Source organism: Prunus avium, chromosome 8 (genome assembly GCF_965620075.1).
Source record: "Prunus avium chromosome 8, drPruAviu1.hap1.1, whole genome shotgun sequence".
In the NCBI taxonomy this organism is placed as follows: Eukaryota; Viridiplantae; Streptophyta; class Magnoliopsida; order Rosales; family Rosaceae; genus Prunus; species Prunus avium.
Window position 1 is genome coordinate 34177614 of NC_142291.1, and position 25336 is coordinate 34202949.

Below are 25336 nucleotides of genomic sequence, written 5' to 3' on the forward strand. Positions count from 1 at the left end.
CTTTTCTTTCTGTTTGCTAATTAACCAGCAACTCACCCTTTTTCAACATTATAGAAACACAATGGACGATGACATTTTAATGCAGAATATTGCATATTTGCAGATCATGCCTCCTCCTTGGCAAACAATCATGTGAATGAAGGACCTGCAAAACAAGATGAATTAAACTAATCATATGCGTTGATCAGCATAATTCAGTTAAATGGTTTTTGCCTCTCCATGTATTTGTGTAAACAGGGACATCAACGCCACTCGTGGGATCGTATATTAATTATGATTGATTAAATGGTTGTAGCATTTTAATGTGCTAAATTAATCAATTCATGAGTTGGAATGATGGGGTGGGAAGGGACACTGCATAAACATTGCCTAGGGAACATATAGATCCAAATCGAAATCATGTTACCTCTCACTGATGATTTAAGTGGATGAGATTCCATGTCCCCCTCTTCAATCAACACTATATATTAAGCACTCTGAATTGTACATCAATCAAAAGTTTCGAAGTCTTCTGTTCTATCTTCTCACAACACACAAAGAAGAAATGGCTTTCCACACTCGCTCTAACAGCTTCCCTTCAAGGCCACACCCTATCGTTCAAGAAGTTGACGAACATTTGTGTAGACTGAGGTCTTCTGAGGCCGCCTCCACATCTTCATCATCAATATGCCACAAACTAAGTGGCCTCCAAAACTTGCATGATTGTGTTGATAAGTTGCTTCAGTTGCCTCTCACACAACAAGCCTTGGCCAAAGAGCAGAACAAGAAATGGACTAATGAGCTATTAGATGGTTCTCTCAGACTCTTGGATGTTTGCAACAGCGCCAAGGATGCTATCTTGCAAACCAAGGAATGCGTACAGGATAGCACAAAACTGAAATGGTATACAAGAAACCCCTCAAATATTACACTCTGTCAAGGACAAAGATTGGTTGTTTGAAGCAGAACAGGTTCAAGGTGACTTAACCTGCATGGTGCTCATTGACAGTTGGGCAGCATCCACAGGGACGTAAGTCCCCGCCAATATCTTTGTTAGTAGAGGAGTCAGGGGTACTGCCCCAAGAGTTGTGCATACCGTCATTACAATAGACAGAGGAACATCCCCTTGAGCAATTAAGGTCACCTGAAAGGCTATTTCATAAAAAGCATTGAATGGAGTTGAATAAATGGCCTAGGAGGCCGCTAGGAGGCCTAGGCAGGGGCAAGGCGGGCTAGGCGTGCGCTAGGCGGGCGCTAGGTGGGCTAGGCCGGAGCTAGGCGGCCTAGGCAGGGGGCTAGGCGGGGTAGGCGGTCTAGGCGGTCTAGGCGGTCGCTGGAGAGAGAGAGAGAGAGAGAGAGAGAGAGAGAGAAACGAGGATGACGATGGTGCTATGAGGCGAGAGAGATAGAAACGAGGATGACGATGGAGTTATGTTTTAGGGTTTAGACAAGGGCCGTGCGGCTATACTATTTATAAAAAAATAAAAAATAAAAAAGACCATAGTAAAGCCGTTCGGCTATACTGTTTTTTGTTAAAATCCCGTGTATAGCCGCTCGGCTATACTATTTGTTAAAAAAAAAAAGGAGCGCATAGCGCCCAATCAAAAGGGTATAGCCGGCCGGCGATACTAGTTTTTAATAATTAAAAAACCGTAGTATAGCCGTTCGGCTATACGATTTATTTTAAAAAAAACATTCTATTTGCATTAGTTTATACTTTATAGATACTAATTTGCTAGTTTCGATATATATACTTTATAGATTTAAATTTTTGAATATATATTATTTTTATTCAATAGTATATGAAAATGGGGTGTATAATAAGTGAATTTTATGTGTATTATTGAAACTTTTGTAAAAAATTTAGTCTATTAAACATGAAAAATACATACATACGTGTAAAATACAAGTATTAAACATAGAAATGCTAAAAAATTTATACGGCTAATAACTTTGGAAAAGTAAAAACTCAAAAGGGTACAATAGAGACTTGTGTAAAGGCCTAATAGTAATGGAAAATGCTCTAAGCTATCGATAAACAAAAATTGGGGAAAAAAGATAATAGTATCCATGTAAAGAGTATAGCCGGACAGCTATACTACTTATAAAATACTCTGTATTTTTATATATTAAAAAAAAGGCTATACTCTTTATTTTTATATATAAAAAAATCCCGAGTATAGCCGCTGGCTATACTATTTTCAGTAAAAGAGTTCAAATCTGGCTCAAAACTAAGCACCACAAGATGTGCTAGAGTAAAATATAGGATGTGTGACCTCAAACAACATCGTTTTAGACTATTAGTTAACAATATCTTCACATAAAAAATAAAACAGAGAATCTAAACTCCATAAGTATGCCAAGAAACTTAGAAAAGGCTTTTACTGTCACTTAACATCAACTGTAAGAGACTTAATGGAGCCAAAAGGATACATATCTCTAAGGACACCCAAACTGCTGCTGCCCATTGTATTCATACTCACAGCAAATATTGCCGACTTTAGAGTATTTTAAGCCGTCATAGGCAAAATTAGCGCAAAATTGGGGTTCTAGTGACGAAATAGGGTTTGAATTTGGGGATTTTGGTGAATTAGGGTTTTCAATTTATGGGAATTGGATAGATAGGTGAACTCTTTGACAAAAATAAAAGATAGATAGGTGAACTAGGGTTTCAATTTGGGGGGAATCGGTATTAGATAGTGGGTAGGTCGTTTGAAAGATATTTGTGCCAAATTGACAGTTTCACCTCTCAAATTGATGAAATCTGATGGAATGACTGAACTGGCATGAATGAGATAGTTGGATTACCAAAATGGCATGAAAATTTGTTAGTATCAAACCAAAATAAAACTCGGGTATAAGTTTAAGGGCCATCACGGTTAAAAACCCTTAGGGAAATAATAAAATCACTTGAACAGCTCCCAATGTAAAGTCTAATTGTATAGTTGATCGATTAATATATCAAATTGTGAGTGCTCAGAGGAGGCAAGCTATGCATATGCCACTCGTTAATTAGTCATAATGAATGAGCACGCACTCTAACAAATTCAATCGGATAATAATTTAGTTTCATTTAAAATAACATAAATTAATTTAGAGTAAATTGTCGTACACGACCCCGAACTAGGATCCGAATTGAACTTAATCCCCCGAACTAAAAAGTAAGCAAATTTAACAACTGAATTAATTAAATGGCAAATGTTAATTTGTGTGAATTTCATCCAATTTTCCATTAATTATAAGGATAAACTTGTAATTTTGAGTAAAATAAATCAAACAAAAAGGAAATAATTAATAATTAATAAGAAAATTAGAATAACATTTAAAAATAATAATAATTTATATATTAAAAAAACGATAATTCTTCGGAATTTTACGACGATGATGACAATGACGAAGAAGATGGTGATGGCAATGATGGATCTGGGTAGGGGGTGCTGACTGGGAGCGTGGTACAGTTTAAAATATTCTATTTAAATAGTATAGCCGCGCGGCTCTACTGTAGATATTTTATTTATATAGTATAGCCGCGCGGCTATACGTTTAATGTATTCTATTTATATAGTATAGCCGCGCGGCTACACCGTTTAACATGTTCTATTTATAGAGTATAGCCGCGCGGCTATAAGTTTTAACATATTCTATTTCTTTACCCATCTGAGAGTTTTAGTCCAACCAAATTCTCTCTCTCTCTCTCTCTCTCAAATTCCAAGAAAATGGCGAAAGGTGAACGCAGGGTGTTGTTGGTATTGGGGGATTACGTGGAAGACTACGAGGCGATGGTTCCATTTCAAGCACTGCAGGCATATGGAGTGTCCGTTGATTCCGTCTGTCCTGGCAAGAAAGCTGGTGATATCTGCCGCACAGCCATTCATCAACTTTCTCCTGCTCACCAGGTCACCCACCTCTGCTTCTTTTGCCTTTTCCTTTTTCTATTTTTAATGAAAATCGTTTTCTTTAGCCTCATTACATCACTTGAGCACTGTCAATTGGTCTTTTCCATGCTCTGTAATTAAGCACACTCAATTAGATTGAAGATTGAATGCTTACTTCACTTGAATTTGTAAACCCAAAACAAGAAATTTGTCTCAAAGATTGAAGTGCTTACAATTCTCACATATGGGATTATGTTGCCTCCTCTAAAATTTGGAATATGTTGGGACTGGAAATTAGTTTGTCAAGTTTACCAACGAACATCACGCTTCCAAGTTTAGTTTTTTGCATCAGCCAATCGTTGGTAGCCTTAATTATAGACAAAATGAATAAGTTTTATTGTTGATTAGAGCCACTCCATTAGATTGACAAATAGCAATCCGTAGGTTATAGTTCTAGGTTGTGTGGACAGTGAGAAGCTCAAACAAGAACACATGTTAGGAGTTTTGTTAGAGTGCTTGCTCATTCTTTATGAGCTAGAGAACCAACCTATATTGAGCTTGAGTTCTGGGGACAAGACAGCGTGAACAAATTCTTGGCTCCAACGTCACTGTGTACACCATATTCAATAAACAAAATAGGTAGGAAGTGTACAGCCTTCCCAGCTGTCAGACCTGTACTTGTTGCTGCAGGTGCTTATTGGGTGGAACCCGAGACCTTGTTGGGGTGTGTTGTTGATGGTAATATAATTACTGGGGCTACATATGAAGGCCATCCTGAGTTAATTAGGCTTTTTGTGAAGGCACTAGGAGGTAACATAACTGGTTCAGATAGGAGGATCCTGTTTCTCTGTGGGGTAAGTTTTATTTTCCTTCATAGTGCAATGAGAAATATGAAATTGTGATGCCGATCAATATTGAGAATATATAGTATCGAGATTTGCCCTTTTACAGATACTTCTGAAAGATAGTGAAAATAACCTGAATAGGCTTTACCAGATTTGCCACAATTCTGGTGTGATAAGGTTCCATCATTCATTCCTATGTGTTTTTTCAATGTTTTGGTGGTATGATTCATTGGTCTGCGTACCTGGGTCCGTTGCCCATTGGAATACTTTGTCAGGTCATTTGTGTGAGTTGTGAACCTGTGAAAGTAAATCCAAACATGTGTACTGGTCATCTTTCAAGTTGTTTGAATTATGGATTCTAAACATGATACATAGACAAGTACATCCTTTATGAATTTTAAAAGACTTCTTTACTTTAATTTTCCGGAAAGTTGACTACTGAAGAATTTCAATTTCCCCCTTCCCCTAAAACTGAATACCTCCAATACCCAAGCCAATTTGGTCTCCAAATTCGAAATGCTACTACTGCCCTAGACCCATAAATTAGTTGCTGTCAGATTTCATAAGAACCTATTTTCTTGAAACCAGTTGTTTGTTTTCCCTTTAAAACCAAATTCTTTGAAGCATACCTAAACTTCTCTACCTACAACGCCAAAAGTTATACAACTTGACAAACCTTAAAGCCCACCACGTTTTGGAAGCTGCTTATTTAACAGTGATAAGATGGTCCATAAATCCAGATTGGCTACTTGTCAAACCTTAAAGCCCTCCAAATTCAAAATATTATTTTACTTGTCAATATCAATAGTGATAAGATGGTCCATAAATCAAGTTTGGCTACGTGTTATAATTCACTGTAAATCTAGTAAACCCCTTGACAAGAACGTTAAAGCTGCATGTTGTTTGTTTATGAACTAATTGTTATCTACGTATTATTCTAGTCAATGATCAAAATTTTATATTTCTCACGGTTACTAAGCATCATTCACTTTCTCTCCCTCAACACTTGTAGGACTTCATGGAAGATTATGAGGTAATTGTGCCTTTTCAGTCTCTTCAAGCTCTAGGATGCCATGTTGATGCAGTTTGCCCCAAGAAGAAAGCTGGTGAAATCTGTGCAACTGCGTCCATGATTTTGAAGGTGACCAAACATACAGTGAGAAGCCGGGCCATAATTTCACTTTAACAGATGACTTTGAAGCTCTATATGTCAAGTTATGATGTTCTTGTAATCCCTGGAGGTCGAGCCCCAGAATATTTGGCATTGGATGAGAAAGTTATTGCATTAGTGAAGCAAATTGTGGAAGCCAGGAAACCAATTGCATCCATCTGCCACGGGCAGCAGATTTTAGCTGCTGCTGGTGTTCTACAGGTAAGGTTACTCCCTTTAAGCCAGGCTACGCCTTTGTTTCCAGAAAATTGATCCGAATTTCAATTTGGTCCATATTCTTTAAGTTTCTCAATCAAATCCGACTATTTCCATATCGTTTCAATTTGGTGCATCGTCAAACATAGTATTGATATTGTTAAAAATATTACTGAATTTCTATAATTCCATGTGATGCCACCAAAGGAATTGCTCCAATAATTGGGTTCAACTGAAACAAAGTGAAGCTGTAATCCCTGTTTAGGTGACAGTGTAGTTTTATTGTATCTATCGCTCATCTTTTTATAGGGATGGGTCCCATGTTGTTGGGATCAGTCCCATGCTGTCCAGAAGTCCAATAAGTTGATTTGTGAAACTAAAAGTTGAAAGTGTACAAAATGCAGAAACAATAATATAAAGTTAATTTGTTAGGCACACAAACAAGGACGCAAAATCCTCATTAACAATCCAAAATCATATAACAAAATCGAGATTAGAAATTTTGGAATTTTAAAGTCCAAGCATGATATGGTAGATATGGGAGATGCTACAATGAGGGGGATTGGAGTGGGGGTTTTGAGTGAGGGGTTCAATCCAATCATCCAACCATCCAATCATTAAAAAAGTTTTAAGTTCAAACTTTGCTTTATATTATTGTATAGTGGTATTGAACCCTTAACCCACAACCCCTCATTATAGCATTTCCGTGGTAGATATACATTTATAATGTAGATTACATAACTTCTTTCGCTTTTTAACATCAACTAAAATGCTAGAGTAAAATTAATTTTTTGTGTGGGAAGTTTAACCAAAAAGACAATATACAGATAATCTGTGGATTTATTTGTTCTTTTACTCACTGTCAATGTAGTTGATTGTAAATTTAAATGTTTGTTCTGTTGTGGGTGTTGATTAGCAAGCTTGCTAGTTGGTGCATGAACATTTGTGCTGTCCTGTAATATAAAAGTCAGAAGGTGTGTACTGTAATGCAGAATTCTCTGAAGGAATATATGCAGTAAAAATCTATGCTAGATGGAATGGTTTAAGAATGGGGTAAAACAAGAAATTACCTAGTAAGGAAAACCAAAAGGCTTGGCTGAGCTAGGCAGTTTCAGTTTTTCAGAAGGTGTTAGGAAGAGTTGGGAGTATCATCAATTTTGTAAGAGGGTTGATTTACTGAGTGAGTATTTTATGACAAGGTAAAAAAGAAACCACCTTGAAGTTGTAATCTGTTTGCCTTTTGCTGATTCTTCTGATTGAGGGTTGATTTACTTATTTTCACATTATGAACTTTTTAAAATCATGTCCTAATTGTCGTTAACTGGCTAAATTTTAGGGAAAGAAATGTACTGCGTATCCAGCGGTTAAGCTTAATGTGGTTTTGTCAGGAGCAACATGGCGGGAACCTGATCCAATAGATCGTTGCTTCACGGATGGAAATTTGGTTACTGGAGCAGCGTGGCCGGGCCACCCAGAGTTCATTTCTCAGTTGATGACATTGCTTGATATTCGAGTATCATTCTAGTTATTGTTTACCGGGTCAGCTGCTTGCATGTACTATATGTAATTCATGAAAGAATAAGGCATGTATGTTGTGTTATGTTAAGGTGACGTTTGTATATATGAGGGAACAAGTGACACTCTGGTTTTGATATGTATATGCCATGTTCCATGCTAGTTTGGTTGTGGATGAACAGTAAGAAAAGAGAACTAGCCAACAAAACCCAAACAAAAGGTTAAAAAATAAAGTTAGAAGCACAAAAGTTGGAAACAAAATAAAAGAAAAGAAGAAAGAACAGTGCATACGCACCATGAGAATTTAACCGACAACCTGTAAATGTCTACTTAAAACAAAAATAAGAACACAACTACACAAAACTGAGTGTAGAAGAACCTAATTAGAAAACTTAAAAAACAAACTGAAACAAGACAACAACTAAAAAGACCATGCTAAAACGAAAGCAAAACAACAAGTAACCATAAAAAGAAACAAAAGCCTACTAAAACCAAGAGAAAAAACAAAGAAAACTAAAGACACAAAACCCACAAATCCACAAAACAAGAAAAATAAACACAATGGCAACAAAAGGAAAACAAAAGTAATAAAGAAAACACCATAACATGGCCAACAAGGCAAAACTTATCTGGTGTTGTAGTAACCATCAAACCACAATCTGTTAACATTGAAAACACCCAATAAAACCGTTAGTAACTGCTCCCAACTTTGGAACTGCAATGCTTGTAGAGGATCAAATGAACCGCCAAAAACTGCTCCCAACTTTGGAACTGCCAAGGCTTGTATAGGGGCAAAAACCATGCAACAGAAAGGGAGGCTCCGAAAAGGAGGCCACAACAAAGCAACTCTAACAGTAAAATATGAAGAAATGTGCAGAACAAAATCCCATACCACTAATGGAAGAGGAACCAATTAGATGACGTTTGATCATCGACAATCACAAGCAACAAAAATATAATACGTAAAGAACATTCATGCGAAAATAAAACTTTTAGATGTTATGCTGCCCAAACAAGGACTTAGGTAGAGGGGACCAATAATATCCTCTTACGTGAAACAAGAGCAAGAAATAAGAAACACAATTGTGAAATCAAAACCAAATGAAAAAGAATAATACGTCAATGGTCAATGACCAAAGCAAACATGATAGAGTGGTCGCAGACAGAATCTCCTCAATTTTCCATCAAAGACAATTCCCACGGGAGCCACCACACATGGAGATCATGGCGATCTGCAAATCGCAGATCTACATGTGAGTGTGGCGATCCGACTGTGCCGGAGACGGAGAAACATAGAAACCAGAGAGTAAGAGAAACTGAAAAACTGAAAAACTGAAACAGCACTTTGATTCATCTCCTTATATTGACGTTCTTAATCAAAGTTGCGATACTAAAACCCAAAACCAAAGGGTGGAATAGTTCTGCAGTTGGTGGAATTGGGAAGGCAATGGGTGGTTCCCGAGAGGATAAGTATGTGTCGAAACTTCTCTGGGTTATCTATTGTTGTTCGGAAATCTTCTTTACAAGTTAAATCCTTGAACACACTCACTCATATTGTTAATATTACTGAATAAATGGCCTAGGCGGGCGCTAGGTGGGCTAGGCGGGCTAGGCAGTCTAGGAGGTTGCTAGGCGGTCACTAGGCGGTCTAGGCGGGTGCTAGGCGATCTAGGCGGGCTAGGCAGTCTAGGCGGCGCTAGGCGGTCTAGGCGGTCGCTGGGCGGTCTACGCAGGTGCTTGCGCTTAGAAAAAAAAAAGCCATTTTGGAATCTCCAAGGTCAGGGACGAGATGACGATGGTGCTATGAGAGAGAGAGAGAGAGAGAGAGAGAGAGAGAGAGAGAAAGAGATGAGGATTGAAGAAGAGAGGTCGCCGGTTATGTCTGAGCGGGAGAGAGGGGCTAGAAGAAGGCTCGTGTTCGAATGAATTCAAGGAGATCCATTCTGTCTCGTAGTCATTATATTCTATTTATAGCGTATAGCCGCACGGCTATACCTTTTCTAAATCATTCAGTATAGCCGCGCGGCTATACTCTTTAATAATTCTATCTATGCGCCACATGTCAAAACAAGTCTATTTTTATAAAAAGAAAAATTAAAACACCGAGTATATATATTGTGGGATCCTTTTTTTTTATTTAATTTTTTCTCCGATTTTTGTTTATCGATAAGAGTAGTTTATAACATTATCCATTACTATCTGGCTTGGATAAGAACCGATCAAAATAGTTAAGGCAAGGTATGGTATGAAAGGGTCAAGGTTGCAAGAATATTGTGCCTCGTAAATTATGGCAAGTTTAGACCAATATGCAAGAAGAGAAAATTAAATGAAGAAACAGAGCTCACAAGTATTCTTTTCTATTTCATTTTTTACCTAAAAAACAAGAGAAATGGGTTATGAGGCAAAGAGATTTTGAGCAGCTTAAGGAGTTTTGTGAGGGCTCGTGGTCAGATTCTGAGGCAAAGAGATTTTGAAGACCAAACTCATCCATTTTCTCTGCTTGGTTTTGTGTTTCAAGTGAATTTGTTTATGAAGTCTGAGTACAAATAGAGAAGATCAAGGAGAGGACATTGGAGATGTATGTCTTCACTTTCACTGCCCTTTAGTAGTAGATAAAAAGAATATTTCTTTAAAAGATATTCCTAGTTGAAACCATCTATTTTCTATTTGTACATGTATAATCTTGTACCGCATGAGAAAAAACACTAATTGTATTTGCATATCTATGACAACATTAACATGTGTCGTTAATTTTTCGAATAGGACTATCTGTTAACCGATCTAATAAGAATTTCTATAGTTATGTGACCATTTCCAAATAATGCAAAGGATTCCAAAATTATAGAACACTGCTCAAATGCCCAAGAATCATATCCATACTGAATTTGGTTTTATCTCAGCAGCAAGGTGAAGATCATACATGAAATGAAACAAAACATGAAATATCACCACAGAAGGTCCAAATATCACCACATAAAACTAACAAGAACAGTAGAATCATTCTCAATACATTGTTAACTGCCTATTTAACTAATGATGTTCATTTTTTTTTTTTCAAAAAAAAAAGACTAATGATATTCCTTTGCACTGTTAAGGGCCAGCTTCTCAATTTCTCTCTCAGGTTGCCTTTTTTATCCAAGATGAAGTCTTTCACACAACCTTCAGCAAACTTTGTCGCCCTCTTAATCTACCATCACAACTTTGTGCCATTAGCCTTCGAAACACTTAACGTACGCCAAATATTGAAATTATTCAACAAAACCGATATCTATCAAAAGAACCTATGACAATCGCCAATTACCAATGAAGAAATTGAAAATTTTCTAAGACAGAGGAAAAAGGAACACGAACACAAAGAAGAATCTCAGCTCAGCTAAAGGCATCCTGCCTTATAATATAGACGGTGAGACAAAACATGCTTTACGTTAAACAATCTAGTCTTTAACTACCTAATAATACCTCAGCACTAATCTTAGCCATAATCTGTTTCAAAGGCCAAGATGCTATCCTTACAGACAGAAACAACAAATTTTTAAAAAATACAATCAACAGCCCCTCTAGCAGGTAAGGTACTTTGCAATAACGAACTTTTCATGTCTGCACCTATTTCTAAATTCTAACTCAGAAAATTTGTCACTACTCCATTGAGCATCATATAGTTCTAGTTTCATGAACACTCCTACAAGCAGTCTACTACACAAACTGGTTCACATTATCATTTTGATAATGAGATATGGCAACAGGAGAGACGTCATATAACAAAATCAGTTCAAATCACATAACCCAAATTTGGTCCACAACTAGCAACTCAAGTTCAAGCCCAAAATCTAAAGACCCCAAAATTTTGAACTAAAAGTGCAAACAAGAAGAGAAAATTGTAACCCCAAGACTAATTTTCATTTTCTCCCTACCATTTCTTAACAAGATCCAGTAGTAATTTTACAGAAATAAATCACCTGAAGAACAAAGAACATACAGGGTCGAGAGCATTGGGCCCAAAGCCATAATCAACAGCCAAAGAGTAAAAGTACAGACTTTGACACTTGTTCAAATCTGAACTTGAGGGTCGAGGTCTTTTAAGAGTCATTACATATAGTTATTTTTGCCCTGTCTATATATTGAGAGGAAAACAAATCTGAACTTGTCTTAACCACTTGAGCTACAAGCCTTTTGAATATATATTGTTTCTCACATTACTTATTTCCCCAAATCACAATTTGGCACATTTGTAAAAATAATTTTATCAACAACACAAAGAAAAATATTTGCACACCTATCAAACTGAATTTGGCAGGAAAATAGGAGGCAAATTCCCACCATAAAAGCTTGAAATACTTAGCCAAGTAATTGGTAAGCACAACAATGGCCATGTTACATTACTTATTTCCCCAAATAATTGGTAAGCACAACTATAGACCATTTACTATTCAAAACCAGATATTAAGAAACTGAAAAGGAAAATGCAGGGGCTCTATATCTCAGTAGCATACTAGCAAATCATGTTAATGAATCACAAAACTGCAACTCAATCAGTTTAATCAGCTAGTTTCCCTTCAGCATTAATGGGTAAAGAGAAATCTCATATACCTGTAATGCATCATGTATGCTGCTGCCACTGGTTTGACTCAAAAGGAAGCGGAGCAGGTGAGCCTTGGCTTGGCTATCTTCTTGTCCTCTTCAAGAGAGATTAGTGAAAGATTGGCTGGGTTCTCGATCATCAGTTTAGCTACCAGATATCCTGAGATGCTCCAGGTCTGGTACTTCCTCGCTTGCTTCCCGATATATCTCCCTGCCTTGCCATCATAGTATTCTGGCCACCCGTCTTTTGAGAGCCGCTGCTCCACCTGTTCAATTGCTCTCTTAGCAGTCTGAGGTCTCCCCGTCTTGATACATGCTGCAGTAAGCAACCACAGCAGTGCTACAAGACAGATGCAACAACATTAACCAATTGTTTTAGAACAAACACATAAGTCAGAATTCTGTGAACAAGCATCAAATTATCATGAATAGAACAACCATTTGGCACGCTTTCCCAAATTACATTCAGAAATGTATCCCACAACATTTATATACCAGAAGATTTCGATTGGAAAAGTGGTTACAATCAGCAAATAAAGACGTTTAAAATAAAAGATACTATGTCAGGTAAGTAGTACTTGTAGCCTAGTTTACTAAATAAAAACAATAACTAGCCTACTCATGTAAAGCGGGTACTAATGTTCATGAAATGTCATTGAAAGGTCTCAGTCAAATAGAACTAGCATAAGGCTTCAAGTAGAAAAATAGAACTGCAAATTGTAATATCAAGCAAATAGACACATGGGACATTATCTGAAAGATTTACAAATCAACGGAAACTAACAAAACCAGCCTTGAGCCACCGATATTTAAGCAAAAACCTTTATACTTTAATGGTGAAAATGACTACTGGAGGTGCTAAAATGAATAAACATAGCAAGTAACAGAGACAAATCAAAACAAGACATGAACAAAAAGAACAGAAAAGATAAAGAGCTAATGCAAATAGCACATTGTGATAACACCATCTCCATGAGACTTACTTGGCCAAGAGCCACCATTGTGATAACTCCATGAAACTTCTCTAGGTTATCTGTTGTTGTTCAGAAATCTTCTTTACAAGTTAAATCCTTCAACACACTCACTCATATTGTTAATATTACTGAATAAATGGCCTAGGCGGGCGCTAGGCGGGCTAGGCTGGGGCTAGGCGGGCTAGGCGGGCTAGGCAGTCTAGGCGGTTGCTAGGCGGTCTAGGCGGGCGCTAGGCGGTCTAGGCGGTCGCTAGGCGGTCTAGGCGGTCTAGGCGGTCGCTGGGTGGTCTAGGCGGTTGCTAGGCGGTCTAGGCGGTTGCTAGCGCCTAGAAAAGAAATAAGCCATTTTGGAATCTCCAAGGTCAGGGACGAGATGACGATGGTGCTATGAGCGAGAGAGAGAGAGATGAGGATTGAAGAAGAGAGGTAGCCCGTTATGTCTGAGCGAGAGAGAGAGGGGCTAGAAGACGGCTCGTGTTCGAATGAATTCAAGGAGATCCATTCTATCTCGTATATTGTATTTATAGCGTATAGCCGCACGGCTATACTGTTAGATATTCTATTTTAAAAAAAAATTAAAATATATATAGTGGGAGGGATCCTTTTTTTCTTTTAAACTTTTTCCCCGATTTTCGTTTATCGATAAGAGTAGTTTATAACATTATCCACTACTATTAGGTCATTACCCAAGTCTTTATTGTCCCCGTTTAATTTTTTACTTTTCCAGAATTATTACCAGTTTAAAGAATTTAGCACTTTCACGTTTAATACTATATTATACACGTACATACATATTTTTCAATAATACATCCATGTTCTGTAAAGACTCGGTAAAATTTACATTTTTTTTTTTAAGTAAACATACAATACTCGTATTATAAATCTACGTAAGTATTTCTCATGTTTAATACATGTATTTTTTACAAAATTTTCAATAAGACACAAAATTCACGTATTATACAACATATTATTGAATAAAAATAATATATATTAAATTAGTATATAGTGGCCACTTAATATTTACTTTGAATATGTTGAAACTTGCAAATTAATATCTTTAGAGTATAAACTAATGCAACAAAGATGGTGGTTTTTTCTTAAATTTTTTATTTATTAAATTGTATAGCAGTGCAGCTATACCTTTTAAATATAATGTTCTCCGGAATTACGAGCTGAAAACCGGCTGAAAATTTAAGCAATAAAACGAGTTCCAAAACACAAAAATCCGGAATCGTCGGAAACAACGACGGAAGATTTTGACAAAATCAAAACTTTTTCGAACTAGCGCCGGCAAAGGAGTGACTGGGCTAGTCGAAGAAAGGGAGGAACAGGTAGAGGAGGTTGAGATGGTTCTAATGCAAGTGGTCTCGCGGCCAACGGTGGCCGGATGGAGGAGATGTCGTCGGCCATAGATTGGTGGCTGTTTTGGTCGTGAGAGAGAGAGAGACTACAGGAGGGAGAGAGAGAAATGAGGGAGCAAAGTAAAAAAAACTGGGGTTTTAAAAAAACTAAGGTTTTAAAAAAACTGACTTCAAAATATTTATGGTTATGTCACTGGGCTTCCGTATATTATAATTTCTTCGTTATAACTCCGATTTGAGCCCACTACGTGTCTACAAACTCATATCGATGCGATCTACATCATGGCGCCATTCAATTCCCCAAAATTTTTTCCGAACAAAAAGTCAACTTTAAGCCTATTAAAATATTCTCGGGGTAAAATTATCCTTTACTTGAATAATTTAATAATTAAATAACAATTTAGGATCGGGTTATTACATCCATTATCTTTAATTATCTGAGTTTAATCATCTTTTGAATTGTGGGTTGATGAATTGTTTCTTCTGTTTGATGGGTTATTTATGCATGGGGTCTTATTTATGCATGGGCACTTGGGCTCTTACCTCTTAGAAAGAATACTTCCGTTTTTCGTATACGTTTTCAAGAGTCGGTATAATGAAAGCACACGTACAATACATGTATTTTAATGATTATTTAATATCAAAGAACAAAAAACGAAAGTCCACAAAATAATTCAAAAAACAATTAATTACTATTTACCAAGTAATTTACGAAATCAATAAAATATTTAAATATTCGCTAAAAAAATAATAATTAAAACATAATCACTAATTAAAGTAATTAAAAAAAAGGCTAAGGTATTACTTAATTACATGCATTAAATTAAAGAAGTTGACCAAAAAACAAAAGTGAAGAAACTAATTTTATATTTTTAAAACTCAAAAAAAAAAAAAAACAAAAAAACCAAATAACCTCTACCGACGAAAGTTCGTCGCGAGAAACCTAATCTGACAAACTTTTGCCGGCAATGACCTATGCCGATGAAATTTCGTCGGAAGAGGTTTTATAAAATAAATAAATATAAACTTCGTGTCATTAGGTCAATAAATTTTTATTTTTTCAAAATTTATTTCCAGTAATTAATTTAATTACTTTCATTAGTAATTATTTTCTAACTATTATTTCTCTAGTGAATAATTAGTATTAAATATATTAATTAATAGCATAAATGATATTACTAAATAAATAGTATTTAGACTAGTCTAGAGCATTATCTATTACGTTTAGGTCATTACCAAGGTATAGCAATTGTCCCCTTTTGATTTTTTACTTTTCCAGAGTTATTACCCGTATAAATAATTTAGCATTTTCCCATTTAATACTCGTATTATACACGTACATACGTATTTTTCAAAGAATACTTCCTTTTTTCGTATACGTCTTCAAGAGTTGGTATAATGAAAGCAAACGTACAATACACGTATTTTAATGATTATTTAATATCAAAGAACAAAAAAAACGGAAGTCCACAAAATAATTCAAAAAACAATCAATTACTATTTACCAAGTAATTTACAAAATCAGTAAAATATTTAAATATTCGCAAAAGAAATAATAATTAAAACATAATCACTAATTAAAGTAATTAAAAAAAGGCTAAGGTATTACTTAATTACATGCATTAAATTAAAGAAGTTGGCCAAAAGACAAATGTGAAGAAACTAATTTTATATTTTTAAAACTCAAAAAAAAAAGAAAAGCCCAACAACCTCTCCCGACGAAATTACCTCTACCGACGAAATATCGTCGCGAGAAACCTAACCCGACAAACTTTTGCCGGCAAAGACCTATGCCGACGAAATTTCGTCTAGAGAGGTTTTAACACAAAAATTAAATATAAACTTAGTATCTTTAGGTCAATAAATTATTATTATTTTCAAAATTTCTTTCCAATAATTAATTTAATTACTTTCATTAGTAATTATTTTCTAACTATTATTTCTCTAGTGAATAATTAGTATTAAATTTTTTAACTAATAGCATAAATGATATTACTAAATAAATAGTATTTAGACTAGTCTAGAGCATTATCTATTACGTTTAGGCCATTACCAAGGTATAGCTATTGTCCCCGTTTCATTTTTTACTTTTCCAGAGTTATTACCCGTATAAAGAATTTAGCATTTTCCCATTTAATACTCGTATTATGCACGTACATACGTATTTTTTAAAGAATACTTCCTTTTTTCGTATACGTCTTCAAGAGTCGGTATAATGAAAGCAAACGTACAATACATGTATCTTAACGATTATTTAATATCAAAGAACAAAAAACGGAAGTCCACAAAATAATTCAAAAAACAATTAATTACTATTTACCAAGTAACTTACGAAATCAATAAAATATTTAAATATTCGCTAAAGTAATAATAATTAAAACATAATCACTAATTAAAGTAATTAAAAAATGGCTAAGGTATTACTTAATTACATGTATTAAATTAAAGAAGTTGGCCAAAAAACAAAAGTGAAGAAACTAATTTTATATTTTTTAAACTCAAAAAAAAAAAAAAAAAAAAGCCAAACAACCTCTCCCGACAAAATTACCTCTACCGACGAAATATCGTCGCGAGAAACCTAATCCGACAAACTTTTGCCGGCAAAGACCTATGCCGACGAAATTTCGTCGGGAGAGGTTTTAACACAAAAATTAAATATAAACTTAGTATTTTTAGGTCAATAAATTATTATTTTTTCAAATTTTCTTTCCAATAATTAATTTAATTACTTTCATTAGTAATTATTTTCTAACTATTATTTCTCTAGTGAATAATTAGTATTAAAATTTTTAACTAATAGCATAAATGATATTACTAAATAAATAGTATTTAGACTAGTCTAGAGCATTATCTATTACGTTTAGGCCATTACCAAGGTATAGCTATTGTCCCCGTTTCATTTTTTACTTTTCCAGAATTATTACCCGTATAAAGAATTTAGCATTTTCCCATTCAATACTCGTATTATGCACGTACATACGTATTTTTTAAAGAATACTTCCTTTTTTCGTATACATCTTCAAGAGTCGGTATAATGAAAGCAAACGTACAATACACGTATCTTAATGATTATTTAATATCAAAGAACAAAAAACGGAAGTCCACAAAAAAATTCAAAAAACAATTAATTACTATTTACCAAGTAACTTACGAAATCAATAAAATATTTAAATATTCGCTAAAGTAATAATAATTAAAACATAATCACTAATTAAAGTAATTAAAAAAAGGCTAAGGTATTACTTAATTACATGTATTAAATTAAAGAAGTTGGCCAAAAAACAAAAGTGAAGAAACTAATTTTATATTTTTTAAACTCAAAAAAAAAAAAAAAAAGCCAAACAACCTCTCCCGACAAAATTACCTCTACCAACGAAATATCGTCGCGAGAAACCTAATCCGACAAACTTTTGCCGGCAAAGACCTATGCCGACGAAATTTCGTCGGGAGAGGTTTTAACACAAAACTTAAATATAAACTTCGTATCTTTAGGTCAATAAATTATTATTTTTTCAAATTTTCTTTCCAATAATTAATTTAATTACTTTCATTTGTAATTATTTTCTAACTATTGTTTCTCTAGTGAATAATTAGTATTAAATTTTTTAACTAATAGCATAAATGATATTACTAAATAAATAGTATTTAGACTAGTCTAGAGCATTATCTATTACGTTTAGGCCATTGTCCCCATTTCATTTTTTACTTTTCCAAAATTATTACCCGTATAAAGAATTTAGCATTTTCCCATTTAATACTCGTATTATGCACGTACATACGTATTTTTTAAAGAATATTTCCTTTTTTTGTATACGTCTTCAAGAGTCGGTATAATGAAAGCAAACGTACAATACACGTATCTTAATGATTATTTAATATCAAAGAACAAAAAACGGAAGTCCACAAAAAAATTCAAAAAACAATTAATTACTATTTACCAAGTAACTTACGAAATCAATAAAATATTTAAATATTCGCTAAAGTAATAATAATTAAAACATAATCACTAATTAAAGTAATTAAAAAAAGGCTAAGGTATTACTTAATTACATGTATTAAATTAAAGAAGTTGGCCAAAAAACAAAAGTGAAGAAACTAATTTTATATTTTTTAAACTCAAAAAAAAAAAATTTTAAAAAAGCCAAACAACCTCTCCCGACAAAATTACCTCTACCAACGAAATATTGTCGCGAGAAACCTAATCCGACAAACTTTTGCCGGCAAAGACCTATGCCGACGAAATTTCGTCGGGAGAGGTTTTAACACAAAACTTAAATATAAACTTAGTATCTTTAGGTCAATAAATTATTTTTTTTTCAAATTTTCTTTCCAATAATTAATTTAATTACTTTCATTAGTAATTATTTTCTAACTATTATTTCTCTAGTGAATAATTAGTATTAAATGTTTTAACTAATAGCATAAATGATATTACTAAATAAATAGTATTTAGACTAGTCTAGAGCATTATATATTACGTTTAGGCCATTACCAAGGTATGGCTATTGTCCCCGTTTCATTTTTTACTTTTCCAGAGTTATTACCCGTATAAAGAATTTAGCATTTTCCCATTTAATACTCGTATTATGCACGTACATACGTATTTTTTAAAGAATACTTCCTTTTTTCGTATATGACTTCAAGAGTCGGTATAATGAAAGCAAACGTACAATACACGTATGTTAATGATTATTTCATATCAAAGAACAAAAAACGGAAGTCCACAAAATAATTCAAAAAACAATTAATTACTATTTACCAAGTAATTTACGAAATCAATAAAATATTTAAATATTCGCTAAAGTAATAATAATTAAAACATAATCACTAATTAAAGTAATTAAAAAATGGCTGAGGTATTACTTAATTACATGCATTAAATTAAAGAAGTTGGCCATAAAACAAAAGTGAAGAAACTAATTTTATATTTTTAAAACTCCAAAAAAAAAAAAAAAAAAATGCCAAACTACCTTTCCCGACAAAATTACCTCTACCGACAAAATTTCGTCGCGAGAAACCTAATTCGACAAATATTTGCCGGCAAAGACCTATGCCGACGAAATTTCGCCGGGAGAGATTTTAACACAAAAATTAAATATAAACTTAGTATCTTTAGGTCAATAATTTTTTTTTTTTTCAAAATTTCCCCAGTAATTAATTTAAGTACTTTCATTAGTAATTATTTTCTAACTATTATTTCTCTAGTGAATAATTAGTATTAAATATTTTAATTAATAGCATAAATGATATTACTAAATTAATAGTATTTAGACTAGTCTAGAGTATTATCTGTTACGTTTAGGTCATTACCAAGGTGTAGCTATTGTCGCCGTTTGATTTTTTACTTTTCCAAAGTTATTACCCGTATATAGAATTTAGCATTTTTCTCATTTAATACTAGTATTATACACGTACATACGTATTTTTCAAAAAATACTTCCATTTTCGTATACGTCTTCAAGAGTCGGTATAATGAAAGCAAACGTACAATGCACATATCTTAATGATTATTTAATATCAAAGAACAAAAAACGGAAGTCCACAAAATAATTCAAAAAACAATTAATTACTATGTACCAAGTAATTTACGAAATCAGTAAAATATTTAAATATTCGCTAAAGAAATATTAATTAAAACATAATCACTAATAAAACTAATTAAAAAAAGGCTAAGGTATTACTTAATTACATGCATTAAATTAAAGAAGTTGGCCAAAAAACAAAAGTGAAGAAACTAATTTTATATTTTTAAAACTCAGGAAAAAATAAAATAAAAAAAAAGCCAAACAACCTCTTCCCCCGAAATTACCTCTACCGACGAAATTTCATCGCGAGAAAGCTAATCCGACAAATTTTTGCCGGCAAAGACCTATGCTGACGAAATTTCATCGAGAGAGGTTTTAAAAAAAAATTAAGTATAAACTTAGTATCTTTAGGTCAGTAAATTTTTATTTTTTTCGAAATTTCTTTCCAGTAATTAATTTAATTACTTTCATGAGTAATTATTTTCTAACTATTATTTCTCTAGTGAATAATTAGTATTAAAACCCGCTTGGAAACTAGTGACCAAGAGCTTGATTTTGATCTCAAATTTGAACCAGCTATGAAGGACACCAAGGATTCAAACACAGCGCCGGTGACTGCATCTAACTCTTTCAACATGTTGACAACTGCTGGAGTCTCATGGTTCTTGTCTTTGCACTTACTTTCCTTGACCTTTAAGGCCTTGTTCATTGACTTCTTGATATCCTTCCTAGAGGCAAGGTATTTCCTAACCTCACTCATGAAGCTCATGTCACCTCCTCGTCTTCTGCGCATGATTGATTGAAGTTCAGGTGTGCATTCCTTTGTTTCCAAAAGGGCGTCCTTAATGATGCCACACACATCCAGGAGCCTCAAAGATCCATCTAGTTGTTCATTGATTTGTCTCCACACTCCTGGGCTAAGGCTTGTTGACTGAATGGCAAGAGAAGAAACTTCTCAACACACTCATGCAAATCTTGAAGGCCACTGAGTTTGTGGCTTATGGATGATGATGATGAAGAGGCGGTCTCTGATGCCTTTAATCTGCACAACTTCTCATCGAATTCTGTAACGAAAGGATGTGATGTTGAAGGCAAGCTGTTTGAGCGAGCATGGAAGGAAGCCATTTTCTTTTTTAATGGGAAAGAGAAAGGCCTTGTGCCTTGCAGTTGAATGTTCAATTGGGTGTTTCAGTTTGCTTTCCTTCTCTTTGGCATCTGTTCAATATATATTACACGGTTAGGGAGACAAGAGCAACTCATCCTCTTCACAGCTGAATGAGTCGCAACGTTATTTGGATCTGGATCCGAAAACTATATCAGCGATGTTTATGCAGTCTCCCAACACCGGATCAGCAACCCATCCCCAACCATATTTTACTTCTAATATAGCATGATTATCTTCAATTAGGTAACAATATTATGTAATGCATTGCACAATTAAACATAAAATATGTAGAACACGAGTGGTATTGTACCATCTTTCTATATGTAAAAGAAAGATAATAGCTCTTCTATCCAGCATTCCAGCTCTTCCTGCCTGCCTCCGTGGGGACGAGTTCTGTTAATTCAATGTCTCGATTATCATGTAACACAATATTTTATTTTAGTTCATTAAAATCATGTGGTTTCATTGTCTATGTCAGAATCACTCATCATCTTCCAATTCCCACCAACTAGTTTTTATATCAGAATCAGATGCATGCATATGCATTTTCTGTTTTTTTTTGCTCTTCATGAAATGCATTTTCCTTTGCTTTATATTCTGTATGTCTTACAACGCATTCCAGACAACAACCTTACATGCATTAACAAGTTGGTCATCAGGCATACCATGATTGTTTGGCCAGACAACTTAATTTGCAGGTATTGGAGGTGCTTGGTGTTTCCATTTCAACGACAATGACGAAGATGATCTATAAAATAAGTGAAACTTGGCAATCACCCAGCAACTCAATCAGTTGGGCATTCATATCTGTCACCGAAAATTCATTAAAACTAAGAATGCAAACGGTGAGAAATTATGGTTATGGCAGCTTCTTGTATGACACAAAGTCAATGCCATTCGTGTACTCTCTATGTAACACAGAATGTGGCGTCACAAATATTAAAAGACATAGGTGCTGAGTTGGGGAGTTGAAAGGTAGGGAACAGGGCAGGGACATTGTTGAGATAAACATATTCAAATCACAAAGATCCAAAACCATTCATTGTTATATGAATAGGATGAGATTCTTCATGTTTCCTAACAATCCACAGTATACTTGAATAGTCAGTCATCATCCTCTTGTATATATTAACTTAATATTATTAAGCAGATGCCCATGGAGGAAGATAAACCGCTAGACGAACTTGTACAATAATTCACTGCAAAACTTTCTTTTCTCTAAACAGAAAAAAATGGCTGCCACAAAATCCAATTGCCATGCTCGCTCAAACAGCGTTCCCTCAACAACGCACCCTCTCATTTCAGAATTTGATGAGCAGTTGTGCAGATTGAGGACTTCTGGAACCGCCTCTTCATCCTCTACATCAGTAAGCCAAAGCCTAAATGGCCTTAAGGATTTGTATGATTGTGCAGATGAGCTGCTTTTGTTGCCACTCACTCGACAAGCCTTAGCTCAAGAGGAGAACGATGAGCTATTGGATGGATCTCTTAGGCAATTGGATGTATGTAGTGTCGCCAAGGATACCTTGCTCCAAACCAAAGAATGCACAATAGAAATTTTATCAATTATCCGCAGAAGACGGGGAGGAAAAACTGAGCTTGCAAGTGAGGTTAAGAAATTCTTGGCAATCAGGAAGGTGATGAAAAAAGCTGTCTGCAAGGCCTTAGGAAATTTGAAGGTTGTTTCTCCCTTCAGTAAGGAGCATGAGGCTGTGGCTATGGTTAGCATGTTGAAAGAGATGGAAGCAGTTACTCAGACTGTGTTTGATTCCATATTTTCTTTTATCTCGGGTCCAAAGACACAATCAAAGCCAAGTGGGTTGCAACTAGTCTCAAACTTGATGCGCCATAAAAGAGTAGCAGCATGTAAAGAAAGAAGAAGAAGAAGAAACAGATGCAAATGAATTTGCAATGGTGGATGCAGCATTGCACTCAATTGTTGGTCACAAGACAAAAGAATCTGATAACATTATTCAGAATGCACAAACCCAACTGCAAAATTTAGAGTTGTGCATACAAGATCTAGAAGAGTCACTTGAACACCTTTCAAGGCGTTTGATCAAAACCAGAGTTTCCCTCCTCAACATCCTCAACCACTAGATTAGGATACTCAGATAGTACTGGATGATTCATCCAAAATTGTTTTGGCTCATACTTGTACATTAATGAGATATACACGTACAATATACTTTCTCATATAATTAATCAATACTTTTCTTTCCACAATTTACTTCAATTACAGGTTTTTTCTTTTTGATAAAACTTAATAACATCAAAACCTGTAGCATTTTCTGGTAAAACTCACAACTTTCCCGAATAGGGTAAATGGAATTTGAATCTGTCCTTGTCTAATAATCTCCAGGAAAATACTCAAAAACAGATAACCAATCCCTGGGGCTAATTAATTTATGATACTCACATGGCAAACTCAGATATCACACCCAATAACAATAATTGTGCTGGTTTTCGTGGTGTTTGGGGAACAGTCCAGTTCTTCAAGTCTGCTACATAGCATTTTTCTACAATATGGAAACACAATGCATGGTCATAAATTAGTGGATATTGCAGATCTTGCCTGCTCGTAGAGCAACAATCATGAAATTAAGATGAATTAACTAATCACTTACATTAATCATAATCAGCATAATAGAGTTTGTAGCATATGAGAAGGATGGCTAGGATGCATGGTTTTTCCCTCACCACGTATTATTAGACAGAGTCAATGCTGCTCGTGCAATAACATATAATATATATATATTTATGTCCAATTGTTAATAAGGATTTTTAGCAGACCCTGAGATTTTATATGCAAAATGAATCAGCTCATGAGTTGTGCTGGTGTGGGAAGAGACATTGTATAAACATTGCCTAGGGAAAATATATATCCAAATCGAAATCATGTTACTGCTGGCTGGTGATTGCAGTGGACGCGATACCATGTCCTGTCCACTTCCTTGACCAACACTATATATTAAGCAGATGCATATGGAAATGAACACATCAATCTCAATTGTGCATTAACTACAAAGTCTTCTCTTCTATCCTCTCACAGCACACAAACAAGAAATGGCTTTCCACACTCGCTCTAACAGCTTCCCCTCTAGGCCACACCCGGTCCTTCAAGAAGTTGATGAACTCTTGTGCAGATTGAGATCTTCTGAGGCCACCTCTGCATCTTCATCTTCAATAAGCCACAAACTAAGTGGCCTCCAAGACTTGCACGATTGTGTTGATAGATTGCTTCAGTTGCCCCTCACTCAACAAGCCTTAGCACAAGTGCAGAATGAGAAATGGGCTAATGAGCTACTAGATGGCTCTCTCAGACTCTTGGATGTTTCTAGCAGTGCCAAGGATGCTCTGTTGCAAACCAAGGAATGCGTGCAGGACCTTCAATCAATCATGCGAAGAAGGCGGGGAAGTGAATCTGGAGCACTCACAACTGAGGTCAGGAAATACTTGACCTCTAGGAAGATGGTGAAAAAGGCAATCCAAAAGGCTATGAAGAATCTCAAGGGAACCGAAAACAGATCCACATTTTCTTCCCTCAACAAGGACGATGAGACATTTTCCGTTGTTAGCAAGTTGAGAGAAGTTGAAGCAATCACCCTCGCAGTGTTTGAGTCACTTCTTTCCTTCATATCCGGGCCAAAATCACAGCCCAGCAGCTGGTCACTAGTCTCCAAGATGATGCAGTCAAAGAAAGTGGCTTGTGAGGAAGCAACAGAAATAAATGAATTTGCAGAGGTGGATGCTGCATTGAACTCACTCATTAGACACAAGGCAAGCAAGCCTAGTGCTGATGATGCCCACAATCAACTTGACCAACTGGAGTCATGCATTCAAGACCAAGAAGAAGGACTTGAGTGCCTATTTAGGCAAATGATCAAAACAAGAGTTTCCCTCCTCAACATCCTAAACCACTAGACCGTCTAGTCTAGACGTATATTAGCTTTTTCGATTTTGTACATGAAAGACATACATGTGTATACAAATACATCCTCTGATATCAAATTCATATACATAATGATATACTTTTTCCCTTGAATCGCCACTTATCTTTTCTCTTATTTCAAACGCGTTCCTTTCCGAAGCTCATATGGTTAATTAATGCCAGTACTGAAGATGATTTTCTACTTAGTCTTAGAAATTAATT

General features: G+C 35.1%; 1 protein-coding gene and 3 pseudogenes across 2 annotated transcripts; 3 read left to right on the forward strand and 1 right to left on the reverse strand.

Moving 5' to 3' along the window:
* The window catches only part of LOC110758523 (uncharacterized), a 53706-nt pseudogene extending 32563 nt beyond the window's left edge, over positions 1-21143 (reverse strand).
* On the forward strand, positions 545-23283 carry LOC110758522 (uncharacterized; annotated as a pseudogene).
* Positions 3662-7740, forward strand: LOC110758537 (protein DJ-1 homolog D-like; annotated as a pseudogene). The gene is made up of 4 exons (XR_015826265.1): positions 3662-3875; positions 4325-4708; positions 5712-6071; positions 7402-7740. The product of XR_015826265.1 is annotated as a protein DJ-1 homolog D-like (transcript).
* Positions 23284-24218: 935 nt separating the features above from the next.
* On the forward strand, positions 24219-25107 carry LOC110758521 (uncharacterized). The gene has a single exon (XM_021960398.2). The coding sequence runs from the start codon at positions 24250-24252 to the stop codon at positions 25105-25107; it is 858 nt and encodes a 285-aa protein (XP_021816090.1). The 5' UTR covers positions 24219-24249.
* The last annotated feature ends 229 nt before the right edge of the window (positions 25108-25336 follow it).

What these genes read in the sequence shown, in the direction of transcription:
- LOC110758521 (XM_021960398.2), top strand. Translation starts at nt 24,250, where the DNA reads ATGGCTTTCCACACTCGCTCTAACAGCTTCCCCTCTAGGCCACACCCG.